Source organism: Carassius carassius, chromosome 22, assembly GCF_963082965.1.
Source record: "Carassius carassius chromosome 22, fCarCar2.1, whole genome shotgun sequence".
NCBI lineage: Eukaryota > Metazoa > Chordata > Actinopteri > Cypriniformes > Cyprinidae > Carassius > Carassius carassius.
The window spans coordinates 12986611-13006495 of record NC_081776.1 but is presented as its reverse complement, the minus strand read 5'-3'; the positions used below and the strand labels follow the sequence as shown (position 1 = coordinate 13006495).

The 19885-nt window shown below is 38.3% G+C and overlaps 2 protein-coding genes across 5 annotated transcripts; both read left to right on the top strand.

Moving 5' to 3' along the window:
• Positions 1-3624: 3624 nt before the first annotated feature.
• Positions 3625-10527, top strand: LOC132098997 (centrosomal protein of 83 kDa). 2 transcript variants are annotated; one of them, XM_059505341.1, is made up of 16 exons: positions 3625-3710; positions 4341-4546; positions 4651-4801; positions 5728-5820; positions 6019-6150; positions 6229-6480; positions 7083-7214; positions 7327-7441; positions 7526-7670; positions 7761-7910; positions 8116-8191; positions 8277-8434; positions 9191-9320; positions 9490-9593; positions 9683-9851; positions 10000-10527. In XM_059505341.1, the coding sequence occupies exons 2-16, from the start codon at positions 4341-4343 to the stop codon at positions 10159-10161; spliced, it is 2175 nt and encodes a 724-aa protein (XP_059361324.1). In that variant the 5' UTR covers positions 3625-3710; the 3' UTR covers positions 10162-10527. The 2 variants fall into 2 exon arrangements, with proteins under 2 accessions (XP_059361324.1, XP_059361323.1); XM_059505340.1 differs by lacking the exon at positions 3625-3710 and adding an exon at positions 3728-4261.
• A 616-nt stretch (positions 10528-11143) lies between these two features.
• On the top strand, positions 11144-19734 carry LOC132098995 (sortilin-like). 3 transcript variants are annotated; one of them, XM_059505337.1, is made up of 21 exons: positions 11236-11587; positions 12041-12103; positions 12316-12392; positions 12769-12871; positions 13292-13459; positions 13611-13684; positions 13806-13852; positions 14013-14149; positions 14288-14371; positions 15073-15133; positions 15662-15817; positions 16540-16637; positions 17078-17177; positions 17248-17419; positions 17535-17728; positions 18123-18315; positions 18401-18517; positions 18617-18728; positions 18973-19079; positions 19214-19331; positions 19442-19734. In XM_059505337.1, the coding sequence occupies exons 1-21, from the start codon at positions 11363-11365 to the stop codon at positions 19454-19456; spliced, it is 2421 nt and encodes an 806-aa protein (XP_059361320.1). In that variant the 5' UTR covers positions 11236-11362; the 3' UTR covers positions 19457-19734. The 3 variants fall into 3 exon arrangements, 2 of the variants coding, with proteins under 2 accessions (XP_059361319.1, XP_059361320.1); XR_009423007.1 differs by having other exon boundaries at positions 11144-11587; positions 15665-15817; positions 18617-19079; XM_059505336.1 differs by lacking the exons at positions 18973-19079; positions 19214-19331; positions 19442-19734 and having other exon boundaries at positions 11232-11587; positions 18401-18523; positions 18617-18718.
• The last annotated feature ends 151 nt before the right edge of the window (positions 19735-19885 follow it).

The window sequence follows — 19885 nt, the reverse complement described above, 5'->3', positions numbered from 1 at the left end:
AATAAGCAAATTCTATGTTCAAGTGTTTTGAGACGCCTTTCTCTGCGTGAGCCCTGAACATCAGGATTGGGCTCTTTCACATCTTTTTGTTTGTTTAAACTGAGATTTGTATTTGTTCGTTCAGGTGCAGGAGGGACTTCGAGGAGAACTTCACAGAAGAGAGCTCGGTTCAGTGTCGCTGTCCGTGATATGCAGCTCTCTCTCGTGCGCACCGAACACAGCTCGCGAATAAATGTTCAGCTTTTCCGCGTCTTGTGTTTGGATGCTTTAATGTTTAAATCGACAAGCGGTAAGGCTTAAAAACACGTGAAAAAGCTTTCTGGACAATGCGCAACAGTGGCCCGTCAACTGTCCTGAGCATCTTTTTAGGCTGACCTCAGCCAGTTGGTTATATAAAATATCAAGGTGAAAGTCATCATAGCTTGCTTAGTATAGACCCAGCTCCCAACCCAACTTTGAGAATAGATTAACGGCGATATTTTTTTTATCGCCCGATAAGAGTCTCAAGTTAACGCAGCACGTTAACGCCGATAAAGGCCCACCACTACTTAAGATGTTAACTTTTTTAATGGGGCTGACACTCCCTCTGAGTTAAAATAAACCAATATCCCAGGGTAATTAATGTACTCAAACACTGACCTAACTGCTGTGAAGAGAGAACTGAAGATGAACATCGAGCCGAGCCAGATAATGAGCGAAACATTGACTCGTTCACGAGTCAAGAACCGGTTGCATCGGTTTTCAGATCACCAGTAGTTCTTTCGGACAGTTCGATTCAATAAACCGGTTGAAGAAAACGGTTCACCGGTTCTTTTGCACTCGACGTAATGACGTCATTTGCGACGATTGCCCTTGATTCAAGCCTTCGGTTTACTCGCGCTCATAACATTAGCACAGAACCAGTTCAGAATCAATCACCAAAAGAATCAGTTTGGTTCAGACGCTCTGTGTGTCAGTCTGCTTCACACTGAATCACACATGCTCAGCTCCTCGGTTCTCGAATCGGACGCGTCTAACAGAAATGGTTCTTGACTCGAGAATGAGTCAATCTTTTGTTCATTATCTGGCTCGGCTCGGTGTTCATCTTCAGTTCTCTCTTCACATCAGTTTCATTCAATGTACTGTTTGAGTAAATGAATTACTCCGGGATATTGGTTTGTTTTAACTCCGAGGGAGTGTCAGCCACATTAAAAAAGTTAACAGCTTAAGTCATTTGTGGATTAATGCGTATTGGAGACGCGAAGCGTTTCAAACGATTCAGTTCGATTTGGTGAACTGGTTCAAGAAGATCCGGTTACATCGAGTGATTCGTTCGCGAACCGTATATCACTACACTGTAGTGAACGCGCTCACAACAGACACGGAAGAGAAGACAATGCTGAATAAAGTCGTAGTTTTTGCTATTTTTGGTCCAAAATGTTTTTTTGATGCTTCATAAAATTTTAACTGACCCTCTGATGACACATGGACTACTTTGAAGATCCTTTTCTTACCTTTCTGGACATGGACAGTATACCGTACACACAGTTTCAATGGAGGGACTGAGAGCTCTCGGACTAAATCTAAAATATCTTAAACTGTGTTCTGAAAATAAACGGAGATCTCAAGATTTTTGGGTGAACTAACCTTTTAAACATGGAGAAGCGTTGCTCTTCTGCTACTGTCCACGTCTGTCTTGGTTTATTTTCCTCTTTTGAAAGTTATAAAAAGACAACAGATTTAGATACTTGCTTTATCTAAGAGAAAACTGTATAACTGCACCACTGTGACATCAGCGAAGTTCCTCTTGGAAAGCTGACAAGAAGTTTGAGTGATAAATGCCCCAAGTAAGTGCAAACAGAGGCGCTGGTTAAGCTCCTATAGGAGTGAATACTAACCATCATACTGTGACCCACAATGCAGAGCAGAAAATGAGAACAGGTTATTGTATTAAATGTGCTATAAACATTTGAGCTTTCCTTATGTAGCAGAACGGGAGGGGCTATAATAACTTTCATAACAACCTAAAATTAATACTCTAGATGGTAGAATTCATAGTGCATAGTCATAGTCTTTTGGGACACAACTTAAGTTTCATAGTTTGCTAAAATGAGGAAAGAGGGAGCAAAAATGTTCCAAACATAAATGCGAGAAGATTGGCAGGCGTAGAAGCTTCTGATTGGCTAAAGAGAGCGGCAAGCTAGTGTGATGGACTACTGCTGGCACAGATGTGTTATTTCAAAGCTATCTGCCAGATTATAGTAACATTTCTTGTGTGGAATTCCAAAAAATGCAGCACCTTTACATTTGATAATATTTATGCTATGAAATAAGAAAATACAAAAAGCATTAATGTACCTTTTGTCTAAACAGGCAGCATCACAAGCACTTAGTATACTTCTCTGAGCTCCTGAATAAATGGTCAGGTTAAAAAAGAAAACGCTTTCTTTCTCTTCACTCACACATAACATAAACTGTGGGAAAAGCAGTGTCTATTTCAGGAGGGGTTTATTCCCTTGTCCTTTTAAAGATAAAATACTAACCAAAATCTATAAATAACTTTAAGCTCAGCATGAGGGCTGGTTGATGCCCAAAGATGTCAAGGGGTTCAGGGACTGCAGTGCCAAAATAAAAACACTCACGCCAATCTCAACACATCTTATTTTTATAGGAGAAGCAACGAAACTACCCATGCAAACTCAAATAGGAAACTAAAACAAAACCCTGAACACAGCCAAGGGCGCATAAACTCTGCTTTTAATGTGGTTATTGTGTCCTGCAGATAATATATTTTCCGTTACAGGTCCAACACTATCCTAGGTATTACCACAGAGTTGTGTGTATGTATTTGACAGAACAAATTGCATTGAAGGACAAAATTCATATACTGTCAGTTCCCGCCCTCTGCTGACATAAAAACGTTGTTGCAAAATGAACAGATATTGCGACGTTCATCCCCAAAATACATTTGATATAGCCTGCTACACCAGGAGAAATACACCAGTGGTTTTCAACCTGTGGGCCGCGATGGTATTGCAGCTGGGTGGGCCGCCAATTACTATTAAAAGAAACAATAATATTGTTAATATATGTAAAAATGCCTAAGTCATAACATAATAACATCATATATAATATATATATAATATATAATTAAATAACAAATTTAATTAAATAACATTTGCTGTATATGCTACAGAACAGCAGCAGTTGTGCCAAGCGGTGCCAGCCCGAGTTATTTTCTGTTCATTGCCAGTTCATTCAATAAAGACAGCTTCTGAGTACTAAGTTATTAACCCAGCAATAGTAGAATCAGTTTTTTTTTTCAGTGGGCCGCACAAACATATGAGTTTGGTTGTGTGGGCCGCGAGTTGAAAAAGGTTGGGAACCACTGGCATACACGAATACTCATGTTGTTTCAAACCCGTATGCCTTCCTTTCCTTCATTTCGACCACAACTTGTTAGGCATAATAAAATATTACTTTATTACATATATATATGTATGTATGTATATATGAAAGAAATACAATTCGAATGATTTCGTATTGCACATTACACAAATATGCAATATTATAACTAATATTTTAAACAAAATAATTTTGTTGAAATTCATATTTTGTTAACTTTATATAAGGGAACGTTTCAAAATAATGGACTTTTATTTTGAAAGGCGACTTAGGCCGCCATCATTCAAGACGTAACAGTGCGTCGCTGTCAGTGTTGGTTTGATCCGGTAACTTTACAACAGCTTTTCAAATCATTTACTTTGTACCCTAATGCACAAATGTATTATTGTATTTTGTACAGTCTTGAACGCATGCAGTAACGTTACTTTACGCCTCGCAGAGGTGTTTATTTATGAAATAACTGCACTGTGTGCACTGTTTACCAAGAACTGTTTGCGTGACATTTCAGCAGTTAAAACCATAACGTAGTTAAAAGACAACACGAAATGCTTGATCTAGCGCTGTTTTAAATGCACTGGCTTATTTTCCCGAGTGGCTCAGTTGCTCGGACAACATGGGAAGCCGTTATGTGTTTATGCTGGAGTGCCTCTGTTTCTACAACACAGAGGGAATCACTAGAGACCAGCCTGAGCTTCACTTCTAATCACTCGAGAGCAGAGGAGCACACAAGGACTCTTGTGCAGCACATGCAGTGATTAGATGCTTTGTTCGTGCTAACTAGGCTCTTACAAGTGATTTTAAACAGTCATTCCTGATGAGATATGACTGCATCTCTTGTCTTTGGTTGGCTGAAGTGGAGTCATTTGTGTTGATTGAGGTCTTTGTGGTTTCTGGGAGAGGTATAAAATCCTTTGCTTTTGTTCCCTCGCTCTATTTTTTTTTCTGCTATGGACCAGATGAACCCTCCAGCGTTAAGGCAGTCATCTGCCCTTTTCCCAAACCTGGAGCCTGCAGGAGGAGGTGGGAAAGCCCCAGTCCTCCTGAGCGGCTCTATGGGACTCACCAGCTCCGATATGGAGCTCCAGAAAATGCTTATTGACGAGAGAATGCGCTGTGAGAACCACAAGACCAACTATCAGACCTTGAAAGTGGAGCATACCAGGTGAGGAACTGTGCTGTGCTGTGAATGAATACTGCATATCTATATACTGTAAGATACCCTGTTCAACTTCAGATGTGTGTGTGTGTGTGTGTGTGTGTGTGCAGACTGCAGGATGAATACACCCGGGCGCAAAGTGAACTGAAACGCCTGCTTAGTGATCGGCAGGTCGCTCAAGAGAAACAGCAGCTGCTGCTGGCCGAGCTCAGAGGAGAACTGCTGGATAAAACACGTGAGCTGGAGGAGCTCAGACTGCAGGTACACATTACTGTACACTACTCTTTAGACTTTTTACATTTACTGGGAACACGTGGGCTACATTTCATTATGAAATTCAAAAGTACTATATAAAACTGTAGTCTTACATACTAGTTGCTACTAATTAATAATCCTAGTCATTCATATATTTTGATTTGAATATATATGACAATATTTAAACTTTTATGAAAATTCTAATGATTTGAATACTATTGCACATTGATAAATAATTATTAAAATACAAGTAAAATGTTTGGGCACATCTACTCATTCTTTGTTTTCCACGTTTTAGAATAATAGCGAAACGTCTATTTAAATTGTGAAATAACGCAAATGGAAATATGGGGATTAGGAAAAATATTAAACATATAAAAAAAAAATACATCTTATATGTAATATTCTCACTAGGTCGCGATACTTTGTCTAAATTATTTGTAGAAATTACAAAAAAATGAAAGTATACTCACAGACAAAATGGAAATCAATGAAATCAGGATTTTTGTAGATGCATATGAAGCTTTTTTTATGTAAGAAATACATAAACCAGTTTCATTTTAGTATTTTATACATGTAATATTACAGCATTTTAGTTAGCGTTTAGTTTAGTTTTCTATTAAAATTTGAGTTTTGTCATTTTTATTATTATTATTATTTCTATGTAGCTGTATTTTATTTCAGTTTTAGTCATTTTAGTACTTCCACCTTCCACTTTAATTCAGTAAGTTGCCATGAAAATAACATTTTTTTTTATCTAATTTCAGTTCATTTCAATTACCATTTTTTTTTATTTATATATATATATATATATATATATATAGTTTTAGTTAACAATAACAGCACAGATATGAATATATCTTGGAGCTGCAAAGATAAACATAAGTATGCTTGAATTAGACATTTTGTGTTGTGTTGATCGTGCGTTTAAGGTGCTGACCCCTCAGCGGCTGGAGCTCTTGAAAGCACAGGTGCAGCAGGAGCTGGAGACTCCCGTCAGAGAACGCTTCAACAAACTCCAGGAGGTAAAAGATGCCCCTCCACACCAGCTGACTCCCACTCCACAACTATTAACTCCTGTTCTTATGACAACCACCTAAGTACATGCCACAGCCACAATCCTGTCCATTACAGATGATTGCTTTGTCTTTTCTACACGTTATAAAAAAACACAGTATCTACAAAGTAGTCTTGAAATGTCCTTCTTTATTTCTCTGTGACAGGAAGCAGAGAATTACAGGTCTGAATATAATAAGCTCCGTTATGACCTCACTTTCCTCAAGTCAGAGTTTGATCACCAGAAAGAGGAGCACGGCCGAGTCCTGGAGGAGAGGCGGATACGCCATGAAGCTGATGTATGTTTTATCATTTTTAATTGGATTCTGACACAGAGTGTCTGTTTATGAAGGAGTGTTATATGTGTGATTGTGCAGGTGGTCAGACTCGAGCGTGATAAGGAGGATCTGGCTGCTCAGCTGCAGAGCGGAGACCCGGCACGGGACGGGAAACGGGTCGAAGCCCTGCTGAGGGAGAAAGCTCAGCTCCACCAGCGGCTCAAAGGCCTGGAGGCAGAGGTCACTGAACTCAGGGCAGAGAGAAATAACTCAGGTGCACAGGCTGAAAATGTGCAGCGGATCCAGATCCGACAGCTGGCTGAATCCCAGGCTGCAGTAAAAGCCCTGGAGGTGAGCGGATTAAACTGAAGAGTTGTAGATTTTTGATAACAAATAAGATTTGATGAGGAAGTTCGTGAGGCAAGTTCAGTGTAAAAAAAAAATATATTTTTATTTTATTTTTTTGTATTTTATATATAAATATATTGTTAGGCTGAATGCATTGTAAGTCGCTTTGGATGAAAGCGTCTGCTAAATGTATTAATTTAATTAAATTCTGCTTTTTTTCATTTGAAGTAATTATGTAATTTCATATTAATAATTCCAATTATCATAGGGATTTCACATTTTTTTGGAAATATATATATATATATATATATATATATATAAACTATGTATTAAGTATAATGTAATTTATGAACAGTGAAGTACAAAGTTTAAAAACACATTAAAATGATTGCAGTTTTTAATATTAACTATTTATTTCATTCTGAATATTTGATTTTAAATATTTTTACAAGTATTATGTTGTATTTCTATAATCAAATGAGCGCATTTAATGTTTTTATTCAGATATGATTTGAATATATCACAACATTTGACATACACGTATCACATTTGAAAAAAAAAAGGCATTTAAAGACCATTTTCTGTCCCCCTCTGTTGGTGTTTAGGCAGAGAAGCAGTCTATTCATATGCAGTTGGACCGGACAGAAAGTGAACTCCGACTATCTCTGGAACAAAACACACTCCTCACAGGCAAACTGCACAAAGCCGAACGGGAGATCAACTCGCTTAACAGTCAGGTGCACAAATACAGCCTGAGTGACTTGACCAGTCAGATTCTTTCACCACATTTCCCCATGCTTCATATCTATAGTAATATATCCCATCAATTGTGTGTGCTTTCTTGGCCAGATTGAAGAGATGAAGCATACACATAAGCTGGAGTTGAGTAACTTAAAACTAGAGTGTGTCAGAGCCAAAGGAGACCTAGAAAGAGACCGAGAAACACTGCAGTGCCAAGTAGAGGGTAAACAAACATCTTTCCTTTCTTTCATTTACTTTCTTGGAACCTATTTTACAATAATAAGTCTCTCCTCTCTCTCTCTCTTAGGTCTACAGTCAGATATTGAGGTCATGAAGTCAGTGCTGGAGAGAAATAAAGAGTTGATATCTGAAAAAGAGCGTGAGATGGTGCGAAGGGTTCAGGCAGCAAGAGAGGAGGATATACACAAGATGGCTGCTCTTCAGGAAGAAAAGTAAGCACTATTGGTAATATCAGATGAGGAACTGATTCAAAGCTTCATAGGATTTTCTACATTCAAGTAAATTAATTTCATTGTCATCAGGCTGGAGCTGGAGAATCGTTTATCTGAGCTTGAACAGCAGAGAGCTCTTCAGGAGGCAGCAGGGAGCTCTCAGAAAGAGGAGTGGGAAGAGCGTCTCCGTGCTGCACAGTTGGGGGAGGAGTCTGTTCGTAGGGAACTGCAAAATCTGAGGCAAGGGTCATTTGATTGTTTAACATCCACATACATTTTTTTTTTTATAAAAACATACATGGATGAATTGTTCACATTAATATTGATTTCACGTTGACTTCAACTAAGTGAGAAGAAATTGCTAAATGCTCAGTAGCTGTATTGCAGTAAGATGGTATGATCTTCAATCCCTGTTTGATTTCCTGTCTGAATGCTTGTGATACAGAGTCAAGGTTCAGCAGCAGAGCCAACAGCTGGAAGAGCTAGAAAACTTAAGAGCAGAAAACGCGGACCTGAGACGAGTAAGCACTGGAAAATAAGTAAAATTACTGTGAATATAGAGATGGAAGTCAAGACGTAATCTGTTTTGTAAATTGTGTTTATCAGCAAAACGCTGAGTTGAATCTACAGATAGGAACCCTGTCTCACTCGGAGAGTGAGCTGCTGGACACCAATAGCAGACTGAGAGAAAGTCTGGAGCGAGTGAGAGAGGAGCTACGGAGCACTCGCACACAAATAGAACGGACCCAACAGGAAGCCGAGAGGTACGCCTAATTGTAATTTGCACACCAGTGTCACTGTCAAATGAGAAACAAAAAATATTTCAGAGAATGCTGAAAAAACGTGCCATTTAGCATATCTTCAGGTTAGAAGCTTGAGGTAGAGTTGATTGGTAAGATTAAATATTTGTTTCAAAGCAAGATTCAGCTTCTATAAAACTGCTTGACAGAAATATTTTCCTTCTATTACAAATATGGGTTATTTGTTTATAATGGTACATTAGATCTCTCTTTTTTTGTCCTGACAGCTATATTAAATCATCTCGAAAAACAAACATATTATCATATGTGAATATATCAGAGTCATGGCCTAATATTTAGCAAATATTACTCATGTTAACTCTTGGTGATTATGAGTGTGGATTGATTATGATTAAACAGGATTATGATTATGTGACTTAAATCCAGATAGTGATATTTTCTGATTTCACTTCTCCCTTACTCACTTTCAACTGAACAGGTCAACTTCTTGAAAGTTACAAAGCACAATATATATATATATTTATTTATTTATTATTATTATTATTTTCTGTATGTATGTAAATTATCCTGTTTGTATATCCCTATTTTCCTTATTACAATTATTATTAATTGTTCTATTTTTATCTTTTTTATTATTAATAGTTAATGATTTTACTCTGTTCTTTCCATGAAAATAGACAAAAAATGGTAACAATATAGTGAACAGTGAATTGTTCAGTTAAGTTGATTAAGTGAAACGTCAATGTTTTCTTGTCACAGGTTGGTGGAGGAAAGGCGGGTGGAATGGTTGGAGGAGAAACACAAACTGCAGGAAAGAGAAGCAGAACTTCGAGAGAAATACAGCCAGGCTAAAGAGCGTCTGCAAAGGGCAGCTTTTGCTCAGAAAAAGGTAGTGTGTCTAAATTCTACAAACTTCTTTTTGGAGCGTGAAAAGTTAAGACCTTTCTCATACTTTGACTATCTTTAAGTTTTTGTTTGGTACTTTTATATTTCTTTGTACTTATTGTCTCTACTATTGTTATTATAAAGGTGCATTATTGGTCTATTTTCTTATCCAGAGAAAAACCATGACCGAACTGAAAGAAAACAAACTTCAAGACAAGATTCAGCTCCTGGAAGCCAAGATAGAAGAACTTGAAATTGAAGCAAGCACGGCTAGAAAGTATTTCTGTCTTCAGTTTATAACACCATCAGGGGCCTTTTGCTATAGAGAATAATGTATGTGTTTATTATATTATATTATATTTTCAGGAAATCCTCATACTCTGAAGAACATACTCAGCTCAGCAAGCGTTTGAAGGAGCTGCAGAGGAGACACAATGAGTTTCGTCGTCTGTTGCTGGGGAACCAGATGACCTCCTCCACCCCTCTGGCCCAATCCCTCCTCATCCCAGCAGAATCCATCTTCTCGAATATACAGGTGTCTGCAAACATCCCGTCCACAATATACAATATTCTTTTGTCAGCCATAACAAAACCCATGATACAAATCTGCTGCTTTCCCGTCCTCCCCTCTCTCTTTTCCCCTTCTTCATCCCACTCATCTGTTTCTGCATTTCGTCTCTCAGGAGGATCAGCACCAGAGGGAGTTGTCTGTGCTGCGGAGACGCTTGGAAGAGTTGGAAAACAGTCAGCAAAAGCAGCTGGAAGAGCTGGCTGCTCCTCTGGACAGAGACCGAGACCAAGAGAGACTCTCAAGCCCACGGGACGTGCTTCCAGACCTTTCTTGACCACTACCTGTGTGTTTACATTCACCATGTGCCAAAAACTGAACATACTGTGACATTCGCAAGTGGTTTTATTTGAAACGACTCACAATGCTTTGCAACAGAAAGGTCAGAGATGTTTCAAGAAAAACCTGTTGCATTATTTATTAATTGTCTGGTGGGACAATATTTTTTTTAACTGGAAGGGAGGGGCTCCTAAAGCTTTCATAAATTTTGTTGTACATATTGAAAATGATCTGTAACTTGTTTCCAACCTGAGAAGCCATATTTATATGAGTCCAAGTGGGCAACTATAATAGGAGACATCACCTTTTCATCTTTTGGAAAAAAAGAGAATGAAACCAAACTCATTAAACTGTTTGTAATTTGTGATCTTGAGATTTATTTATCACAATAGCTTTCAGAAGGCCTGACAGTGCATGTGTAGCGGGTATTATGATAAAAAAAAAATGATTTAATTTAATGAACTCACGCCAACCCCGTGATATCATTATTTTATTTTATCATTATCTTTTCATTTTGTTATTGTTTACTTGTGACCAAATAATTAAATGAATAACGCAACAACTCAACGAACTGTCTGCCAAAAGAAAAAAAAACAATACAAAGATACATTTATTTATAAAGTAAAAATTTGATGTCAAGTGTATGACTGTGTCTCAAACCCTACTGAGCGTCCCACCCAGATAGCATAGGGTCCACAACCTGATCTAAAAAGAAAACGTAACTATTTCACGTTTTGGCGGATGCATACGATTTGACTCGTATAAAAACTTATTTTAAGTCGAAGTCGTACCAACTCATGAGAATGTGCCAAAACGTTAAATAGTTACGAATTGCTATGTTGGCATATAAAGGCATGCACGTGTCTAAATGTACACAAACCTTAATTATAATTTGCGCACACTATTCAAATGCGGACGCGTTGATGCTCACAATCCTCCACCTGATGCCCAAATGCTCTGTTCACGTCTATAATGTCCCAGAATGTTGCTTGGGCATTAAAGACTTGTGCAGCATCATGCTTGCTGACTTGGAACTATAGGTTTCTGTTGAGTTAGAAAGCTCACATCGCTTTGACGCACTTGCCTTGACTCTGCAGTGAGTCTGAATCCGGACAGTGGCGCTCACTCCTCCTCCCCTCGCGCGCATCTTCCGAGGCATTAGGAAACAAGACGCACTTTTTTCTATCTGTCAAACAGTCATGAACTGGACACTGCTCGTATTGGGTAGTGTGTGCTTACTTGTCCTCGGACAGGACGCGTTCGTTCACGGGAAGCGCAACGCTCGGACGGTGACTTTCTCTCGGGCTGCACGCGGACACCCGAGACACAGACGGGACACCTGGACTGGACAAGCGCGTTTCACAGCATGCAAGTCTCCACTGTCACCCAGAGACCAAGCGCTTCTTCTCAGCCACACGCACGAGGTGAGGACGACATACTGAAATTCACTCAGTCCGATTAAAGTCTTTTGACATTGAGATGAATCTTAAAAGGTGACCCAATTTACCTGCATTTATCCTACTCCAACACTTAAGGTGACACAGATTATAGTCATGCTAAAAATATTTATGTATTTACTAAAATTAGATATTAGAGATTTGAACTGACTGTTGGGAATATTAAAAGTCTTTCATTTTATTTATTTATTTCACTGTTTATTTGTCCAGTGCACTGAAATAAAAAACTGAAACAATTCTTATCTATTATATAATGTAAAATAAAAATAATAATGTGCTATAGGTCTGAGGTTTGGAACAACACTAGTAATAGTAAAATGTTTAAATTTTTGTCTGAACGATCCCTTAAAATGACAGGCAGAGCAGGAATGTCCACTTCCATCAGTATAAGTGCAACCCTGTCCTGTGGTCTTTTTCCAGACCGTGTTTCAAGGTGATGAAGGATCCAGTTTTACCCTCACATGGGTTGGAGATGGAACTGGGGTAAATCAGTCTTACCAAATCATCTAAAGATTACCAGTAACTAATCATTATCTCATCTAAGTTCTCTGTTTTAGGGTCATTATCTCGGAAATTTGGATGAACATTGTAGTTTTTCATTCATAATCAGTCAGTTTTGATGTAAAGAATTGATATTATTTTATTCAAAGAAATTATGCAGGGCTGGTCTGAATGCTTTTTTCTGTCCATCGCAGGTAATCCTGGTCCTTTCTACACTGAGCACTCCCTCTGACTCATTTTATGAAGGCGGTTCATCACGTCTTTACAGGAGGTCAGTGGTGCAGTTTTTACCTGAACACCATGTAGACCAGCGCTGCCCAGTCCTGTTCCTGGAGATCTACAGTATCTACCTGCAGACTTCAGCTCTGTAATTCTGTAATTGTCAGGTGCTCCTGAAGATCTAAACTGGCTGCTTCCGGTGTGTTTGAACAGGGTTGGAGCTAAACTCTGCGTGAGGTAGATCTCCAGGAACAGGACAGTGCACCCTGGATGTAGACTAACGTGGCCAATTCAGGCTTTTACTGGTGCTTCTTTTAAGCTGATCTCAAACCAGCCAAAAATCATCCTGTTTATTGGCCTAGCCAGCTGTTTCTTAAAAGATGCAACCAGTTTGGACTTATTTACTAATAAGCTGAATCTTTCTATAGTGAAGACTATGGAAAGTCTTTTCATGATGTCTCCAATGCCATTAAAAATACATTCATAAAGAAGGACTTTGGGATAAGTGCTGGGCCTGGGAACCCGCAACAGGTAATGCTGACATCAAGTCTGAAGCCATAGCTTTATCTCTCGCGAGTCAAACTTTTCTTAGCTAATTGTGATAACTAATAATAATATTAGATGTAGTATATATTTTTCTATCTGACATCAGAGATTCCGTTCAAACAACAGGCCATGACATTTATAATTATCTCATGACAGCTCATGGTTTTAACAGACATTGCTATTGACAGCAGTCGCTCTGTGTTAAAACCAATCATGAAACCACACACTTTTTATAACTTCCTCTGAAGTGAGGTTGGTGTGAAGCTAATATCCTGCTGTGTGTTAGTTCTTTGGAACTAACTTTTGTCATCATCTAAAAAAAACACCATAATTCCTCCTCTTCATGATGTCTGTCCTTTATTGTTTTATAAGTAAATTGTATGTAACGTTTTGTCACCATTATAGGTGATTCTAACAGCCAACCTGCCTTTCACCGAGACCCCAGGAGGAGTTATTTTTACGTCAATGGATGCTGGTGTGACGTTCAGATCAGTGCAGCTTCCATTCCATCCAGCTCAGGCCATTCAGTTCCACTACCAAGAACCAAGATACCTCGTGGCCATCAGCAATGACGTGAGTAAGGTTTTACCTCCTACTCTTTGAAGCCCCCTTAACAGCTTGCGAGGTGATTCAGGTTTCTTACACCGCCTGTTTGTATTTTTTATTAGTTAAGACACTTAAAATGTCATATGTGACAGTTTGTTGACATGCTCTCTCTCTTCAGGATGGGCTATGGCTCTCAGAAGACTTTGGGAACAGCTGGTCTAAAGTTCATGAAGGAGTTCATACGTTCACATGGTAATCTATTTAAAAATATATTTTCTATATTGGTTTTTCAATCAGAAACATATTCCTATTTGAAAAAAGCTATTAATTTTTGTAACTAAAATATGCTTTCCATTTTTTGTTTCTTTTAAAGGGGATCTGGAATCACTCTTTTCTTCAGTTCCAGCCCAAAAGGAACTGGTGCGTGATTTTATCTAGGTTTTTCATCATTGAATAACATTGAAGGAATCATTAGACAAAAATAGCTGATGTTCTTTGAGTTATGTACAGCACAGAAAATTGGCCGTGTTTATAAACTGAATGATAAATTAGTGATCTCTATTAAATGGGTTTGACCCAGTGGAGGCAGCGAGACGAGGCAAGCTTATTCTAAGACGGACGCAGGATTTCGGCAAAACCTTCACCACCATCGCCAAGAACATCTTCTCCTTCAGATATATCGGTGGCTTCCTGTTTACCTCTGTCATGGAAAAACTGGTGTGGAACTAAGCCAACGTGCACACTCAAGCATGTGTTCTCCCACATAAACACAAACCATGTTGCCCACCCTTTTTCATTTTCCCTTCTGTAAGAATCATCAAAGCTTGCTTGAGTTATGAGATGATGTGTTTACAGGCCTCTCCCCGTGTCATCTATGTGTCCTCGGACCAGGGTGACCATTTCCAAAAAGCTCAGCTACCATCAGCAACTACAGAGCAGGTGTGAAAAACACACAGTTTGAACACTCTCTCTCTCTACATAGATATCTATATATAAATGTAATTAATTAATAATTATAAATGATTTATTGATTAATAATAACACAAATTTAGCAATGTAATAATTTTAATTAATGTATTAATTTATATAATGTATGATTTATGTAATGATATAATGTATTTATTCTTTATTATAACACTATCTTTTATGTTAGGGTGAACACGCTTAATAAAATATATTTTTAGAATTTATAATGTATCATAATAGTATTGAAAATAACAAATATGAAAAAATAACAAATGTTTAATACATATGAGACATTTTATATGAATATAATTAATATAGCAACATAATAAATAATATAATTATTGATTTGCATTAATAATTTGTTACTTTATCAATAGTGTATAAGTTTATTTATTAATTATTTAATTAAATAGAATTACATATAATAAATATAATAGTTTGATTATATTAATAATGTATTATTTTATCATTTATTCATATAATAAAATTGGTTTATTTTTTATTATTGTTTTTTTTCATAAATATGTTTGGGGAAATGTATGGGAGTTGTGCTGCTACTCCCTCTTTCAAGTTGGCCTGCTGATTTGGCAAAAAAATAAAAAACCTGTCACAACCTCTCACAGACATGACTGAGCTGTGTGCAACTGTTTGATTCACTTTTGATGTGTTTGCAGTTCCACTCCATTTTGGACGGCGACGAGGACATGATCTTCATGCATGTGGACAACCCTGGAGGTGCCGCTTCACGCTTTTCAGCTTCCTCTATCTTTCTCCGTCCTGTAAGAGGTGTAAAAGAAAAGTATCAGTATTATAGATTGGACATGTCAAGCGAGTTCCACTTTGTGTTGACATATCATAGAATTCTAGAATCTTTTGGTTCAGTGTGTACGTTATTCATCTTGGAGTCTTGAGGACTTTGTGCTACGACGATCACTGGAAAGAGATAAGAGTGAGGATGGTGTAGTCTTTCAGTCAGGCCTCCGCTGTCACACTATAATGGAAAGTTACACACACATACACCCTTCACTGTATTTACATGTATGTATGACATACAGTCCATGGCTCGTGTAAACAGTTATCTTATTTCCCATCATGCTTTTAACATGTCGATTTGTTTCTCACCGGATATTCGATTCACATTTTGTCACACGAAGCTGGTTAGATGGGTTTGCTGTGTAAGCTTATGGCTGATCTCTTATCTCGTCTGAGAGAAAGTGGTGTCAGCCGAGTGTTTGTATGTGATGTGATCTCGCATGCTTTCAGAAGACACACATTTTGGGACAATCTACACCTCTGATGACCGTGGAATCCTGTATTCGAAGTCTTTGGAGCGCCACATGTTCGGCAGCGAGGGGGAGAGCGATTTCACTAACGTTACATCTTTGAGAGGAGTCTATTTCACCAATAGACTGGAGGAGGGTATGAACTTGTCTTAAAGGGTGCCCAAAGGGTTAGTTCACCTAGAATTGAAAATTACCTTTCAGCTTCCGTTTACCATATTTGGTGTGCTTTATGCATGTATGTGAAAAGGCCTAAATTAAATATGTTATCATATATATATATTAAAAAAAAAGCCAAGTATGGTGACCCATATTCAGAATTTGTGCTCTGCATTTAACCAATCGAAAGTTGCCACACACATCAGTGAACACACACACAAACTGTGAACACACACCCGGAGTAGTGGGCAGCCATTTATGAGCAGTTGTGGGTTCGGTGCCTTGCTCAAAGGCACCTCAGTCATGGTATTGCCACCACAAGACTCGAACCCACAACCTTAAGGTTAGGAGTCAAACTCTCTAAACACTAGGCCACGACTTCCCCCGTATATAAGGCGATTGTGTCTCTTTGGTTGATTTGGATTAAACTAATGTAATCATATGAATATCTTTTACAAATTTTTTGAAGCATCACCATTTAAGTGGAGTGGAGAGGGACAAACCTCTCAGGTTTCATTAAAAATGACATTTGTTTTTTCTTTCAAAGATGAATGAAAGTGTTATGGGATTGAGTAACTGATGGCAGAATTTTCATTTTCGGCAGGTGAACTATCGCATTAAGTGGTAAATTTCCAGTCTCACTTGTATTGGTGATGCTTTTATGTCATTACTAAAAGATGTCAAACTCATTTTGGACCGCAGATGGACGCATTCGTTCAGTCATTTCGTTCGACAGAGGTAGACGATGGAGATTCCTGAAGAAGCCAGAGAATGTGAATTGTCCAAACAGCTCAAAAAAGGTAACCGTTGAGGAATGAATTATGAGAAAATGTATTTAATTTGTTAAAGTTGCATTTTTTTTTTCACAAATTTTTCCCTGCTCTGTTGACGTATTTCCTGTTCAAACAGGAAGTTGGGCAAGAACATATTGAACATTGTAAAATTAGCCCTAACTGGACAAACATTTTACACAAGGCAATAATAAATGATCTGCTAAAAGCATTTATTAATTCAGATTAGCCTCAAAGTTAAAAGACAAATTTTGGTTTCCTTAAAACCAAAGTAGCTATGTCATTATGTGACATATCACAGTATAACGGATGTCAGAAAAAAAAAAATCAAGGCAGTGACTTGGTTCTATATGTCGGTTATTGATTGGATTATGAGGTTAAATTTTTTCATGTCATGACGACTTTGAAGGTTACTGTAAATGTGTGATTGTATCCGTTTTCTGTTCTAGTGTAACCTGCATATCCACGGAGAGCACAGTCACTTCAGTGGAATCACTCCCATGCTGCCTCTCTCTGAACCTACCGCCATTGGTCTGATCATCGCTCATGGTAGTAGACCCTATCACCAGTCTCCACAACCCAACAATCAAACTTGTCTGAATGTTAAATGTTACTGCAGGTAGTGTCGGTGACTCCATTTCAGCCGCTCGGCCGGATGTGTACGTGTCTGGGGACGGAGGTTACACCTGGTGGGGGACTCTGAGAGGACCTCACCACTACACCATCCTGGACTCTGGAGGCCTGATAGTGGCTGTGGAGGCGCATAGAGACAGACAGATCAGCTCAATAAAGTAACACACCATCACTTGCCCTGGAGTTGTATTACACGTTGTTCTTGTTCTAAAAGGAAAAAATGTATAATATGTAGTCACTGTCATGTATGACTGTGTGTCTGAATGTATTCAGGTTTTCCACAGATGAAGGACAGTGCTGGAAAATATTTAATTTCACCAGCCACCCGATCTTATTGGCCGGACTGGCATCCGAGCCGGGCACTAAGACAATGAATATCAGCATTTTCGGCTACCGACCAGATGATGATGATCAGCCCATGTGGGTGGCTGTCACCATAGACTTTGAGCACCTGCTCACTAGAGAATGTAAGAAACATTTCAAGAATTATAGGCAGATTTTAAATACTGTTATAAGTGTTATACTACATAACACAAATCATAGTGGCGATGAAAACCAACTGTGGTGTTGCCTTATGACGCCTGCATCTGAACCAAATTTTGCACTTGAACACACCACAAAGACTACAGCCAATGGGCAACTAGCACATACTTTCTAAACTTGCATGAGAGGAAACAGCTCTCCATATCAGCTTTCGTCACTTCCATTTTTTTTTTTTTTGCTTTCACTGGTTCACTTAGCTGAATAGCCAATCGAAGTGATCTCTCTTACCAAGCAGCCCATCAGCTTCATGTCGCTGCCTTAAGAACGAAAAAGTTCCCTTGTAAAAACTACAGTTTTACAATTTCTCTGGGTTCCTAGGTGATGAACAGGACTATGTGCAGTGGTTGGCGCACTCTGACTATGACTCTGACCCAGAAACAGATGGATGCCTCTTGGGCTACAAAGAAACATTTCGAAGACTGAAGAAACTGTCAGCATGTAGAAATGGGAGAGGATATGTGGTCAGCAGGCAGCAGCACCCTTGTCCTTGCACTAGAGATGAGTACATGTGGTAGGAAAAATTGCACCACACTCAGGTTTGGACTTCTGTTTGTGGCCAAACAGAAGTGTTTTCTGAACATCTCTCCTGTCAACAGTGAGTACGGTTTCTATCTGCATGAAAACACCTCAGAGTGTCTCCTGCAACCAGACTTCTTGAATCAAACACAGTATATTAGCTTAAATGGGGAGCTAGATGACCTTCAGAATACAGGGTGATGGTGAAATATATCTTTATTTTTCATATATTTTTTCTTTTAATACACACACACGCATACACTTAATTGTTATAATTATACCACTGTGTTAAACAGGTATCGTAAGATTCCTGGTGATAAATGTGAGGGGGGTTTCAGCCCTCCGAGAAGAGAAGGGAAGGACATTTTATCAGCCTCCTCAAAATCTCACAGTGTGAGTGGCCCATTTGTCATGACAATAATTATTGACTATACAGTGGCCAAAAAACATGAAATAAAATTACTTATCATGTATGTTACAATACAAAGAACATAAATACAGTTTGCTTAACCAATATGAGGAAAAGTGCTGTATTTCTAAATATCAATATGAATTTCATTCAGAAATGAATCAGAGCTTTAAAAGAATACATAAAGAGAAACAGAGTTGATGAACTGGATTCATTATACATTTATTGTCTTTCTATTGGCAGCTGGGCATGCTGGTTCTTATTGTGGTGTGTACTTGTGTGGGAGTCATAGGTTTGGTTATTACTGCAGCTTTAATAATCACTTCAAGGAGAATAAACTGTAGGCAAAGGTAAGATCACATGATAGAACTTGACTGGCCTCTGTTGGATATAACATCCATTTGAAGCCACATTCAGTATCTCTCACACAAGATATACATTGCAGAAGTTAGATTCTCTATTGGTCAAATTTTGCCCTCTGCAGGTCACCTGCTTATCGCTTCTCTGCTCTGCAACTCCAAGATGATGATCTGTCCGTTAGCAATGACAGCAGGCCCGATGGCAAACTAAATGGTTTCCACATCCAGGAGGATTCCGATGATGTGAGTTTGATGAATCAATCAACATTATCCTCACCTGTATCCAATGAATTTGTCTGTTTTTATATACTTTAGCATTTGCTTGCTGACTTTTTTTTTTACATCTTCTTTAGGAACTCATTGAATGAACAACATTTAAACTCTAGGAACTACTCCTGATTTTCAGACAAGTGTGAATTGTTTCAAATGAATCTCAAACCCAGGCACTGTAACCGGACAATAAACGCTTGGAAATAATGGTGAACTACATTTTTCAAGCCGAGGCAAATGATATCAGGTTCTTATTTTGTCCTATGAAGTGTCTTATACAGGATTATCATTATGAGTGAATTTATTTTCACCCTCTTTGTCTTTTGCACTGGAATCATTCGCATTTCCTCAGGCTGCTGCCGGCAGTCCTCCTTGAGATTTGGGACTATGTATTTTCAAATAGACCAATCTACTGTTTTTGAACTGTAAATTAATTAAAATGCATTTAAAAATCTGCATTATTTATGCGTATCCTATTTTTTTTATTGTGTTATCCATAATACACCATAATAAACATATTGTTTAGT

Bases quoted from the DNA above. Each gene is read 5' to 3' on its own strand.
- LOC132098997 (XM_059505340.1), top strand. From the start codon at position 4,199: ATGAGATATGACTGCATCTCTTGTCTTTGGTTGGCTGAAGTGGAGTCA. The intron at 4,547-4,650 runs GTGAGGAACTGT...GTGTGTGTGCAG, and splicing joins TTGAAAGTGGAGCATACCAG to ACTGCAGGATGAATACACCC. The intron at 4,802-5,727 runs GTACACATTACT...CGTGCGTTTAAG, and splicing joins TGGAGGAGCTCAGACTGCAG to GTGCTGACCCCTCAGCGGCT.
- LOC132098995 (XM_059505337.1), top strand. From the start codon at position 11,363: ATGAACTGGACACTGCTCGTATTGGGTAGTGTGTGCTTACTTGTCCTC. The intron at 12,872-13,291 runs GTAATGCTGACA...TCACCATTATAG, and splicing joins GGCCTGGGAACCCGCAACAG to GTGATTCTAACAGCCAACCT. The intron at 19,080-19,213 runs GTAAGATCACAT...TGCCCTCTGCAG, and splicing joins AGAATAAACTGTAGGCAAAG to GTCACCTGCTTATCGCTTCT.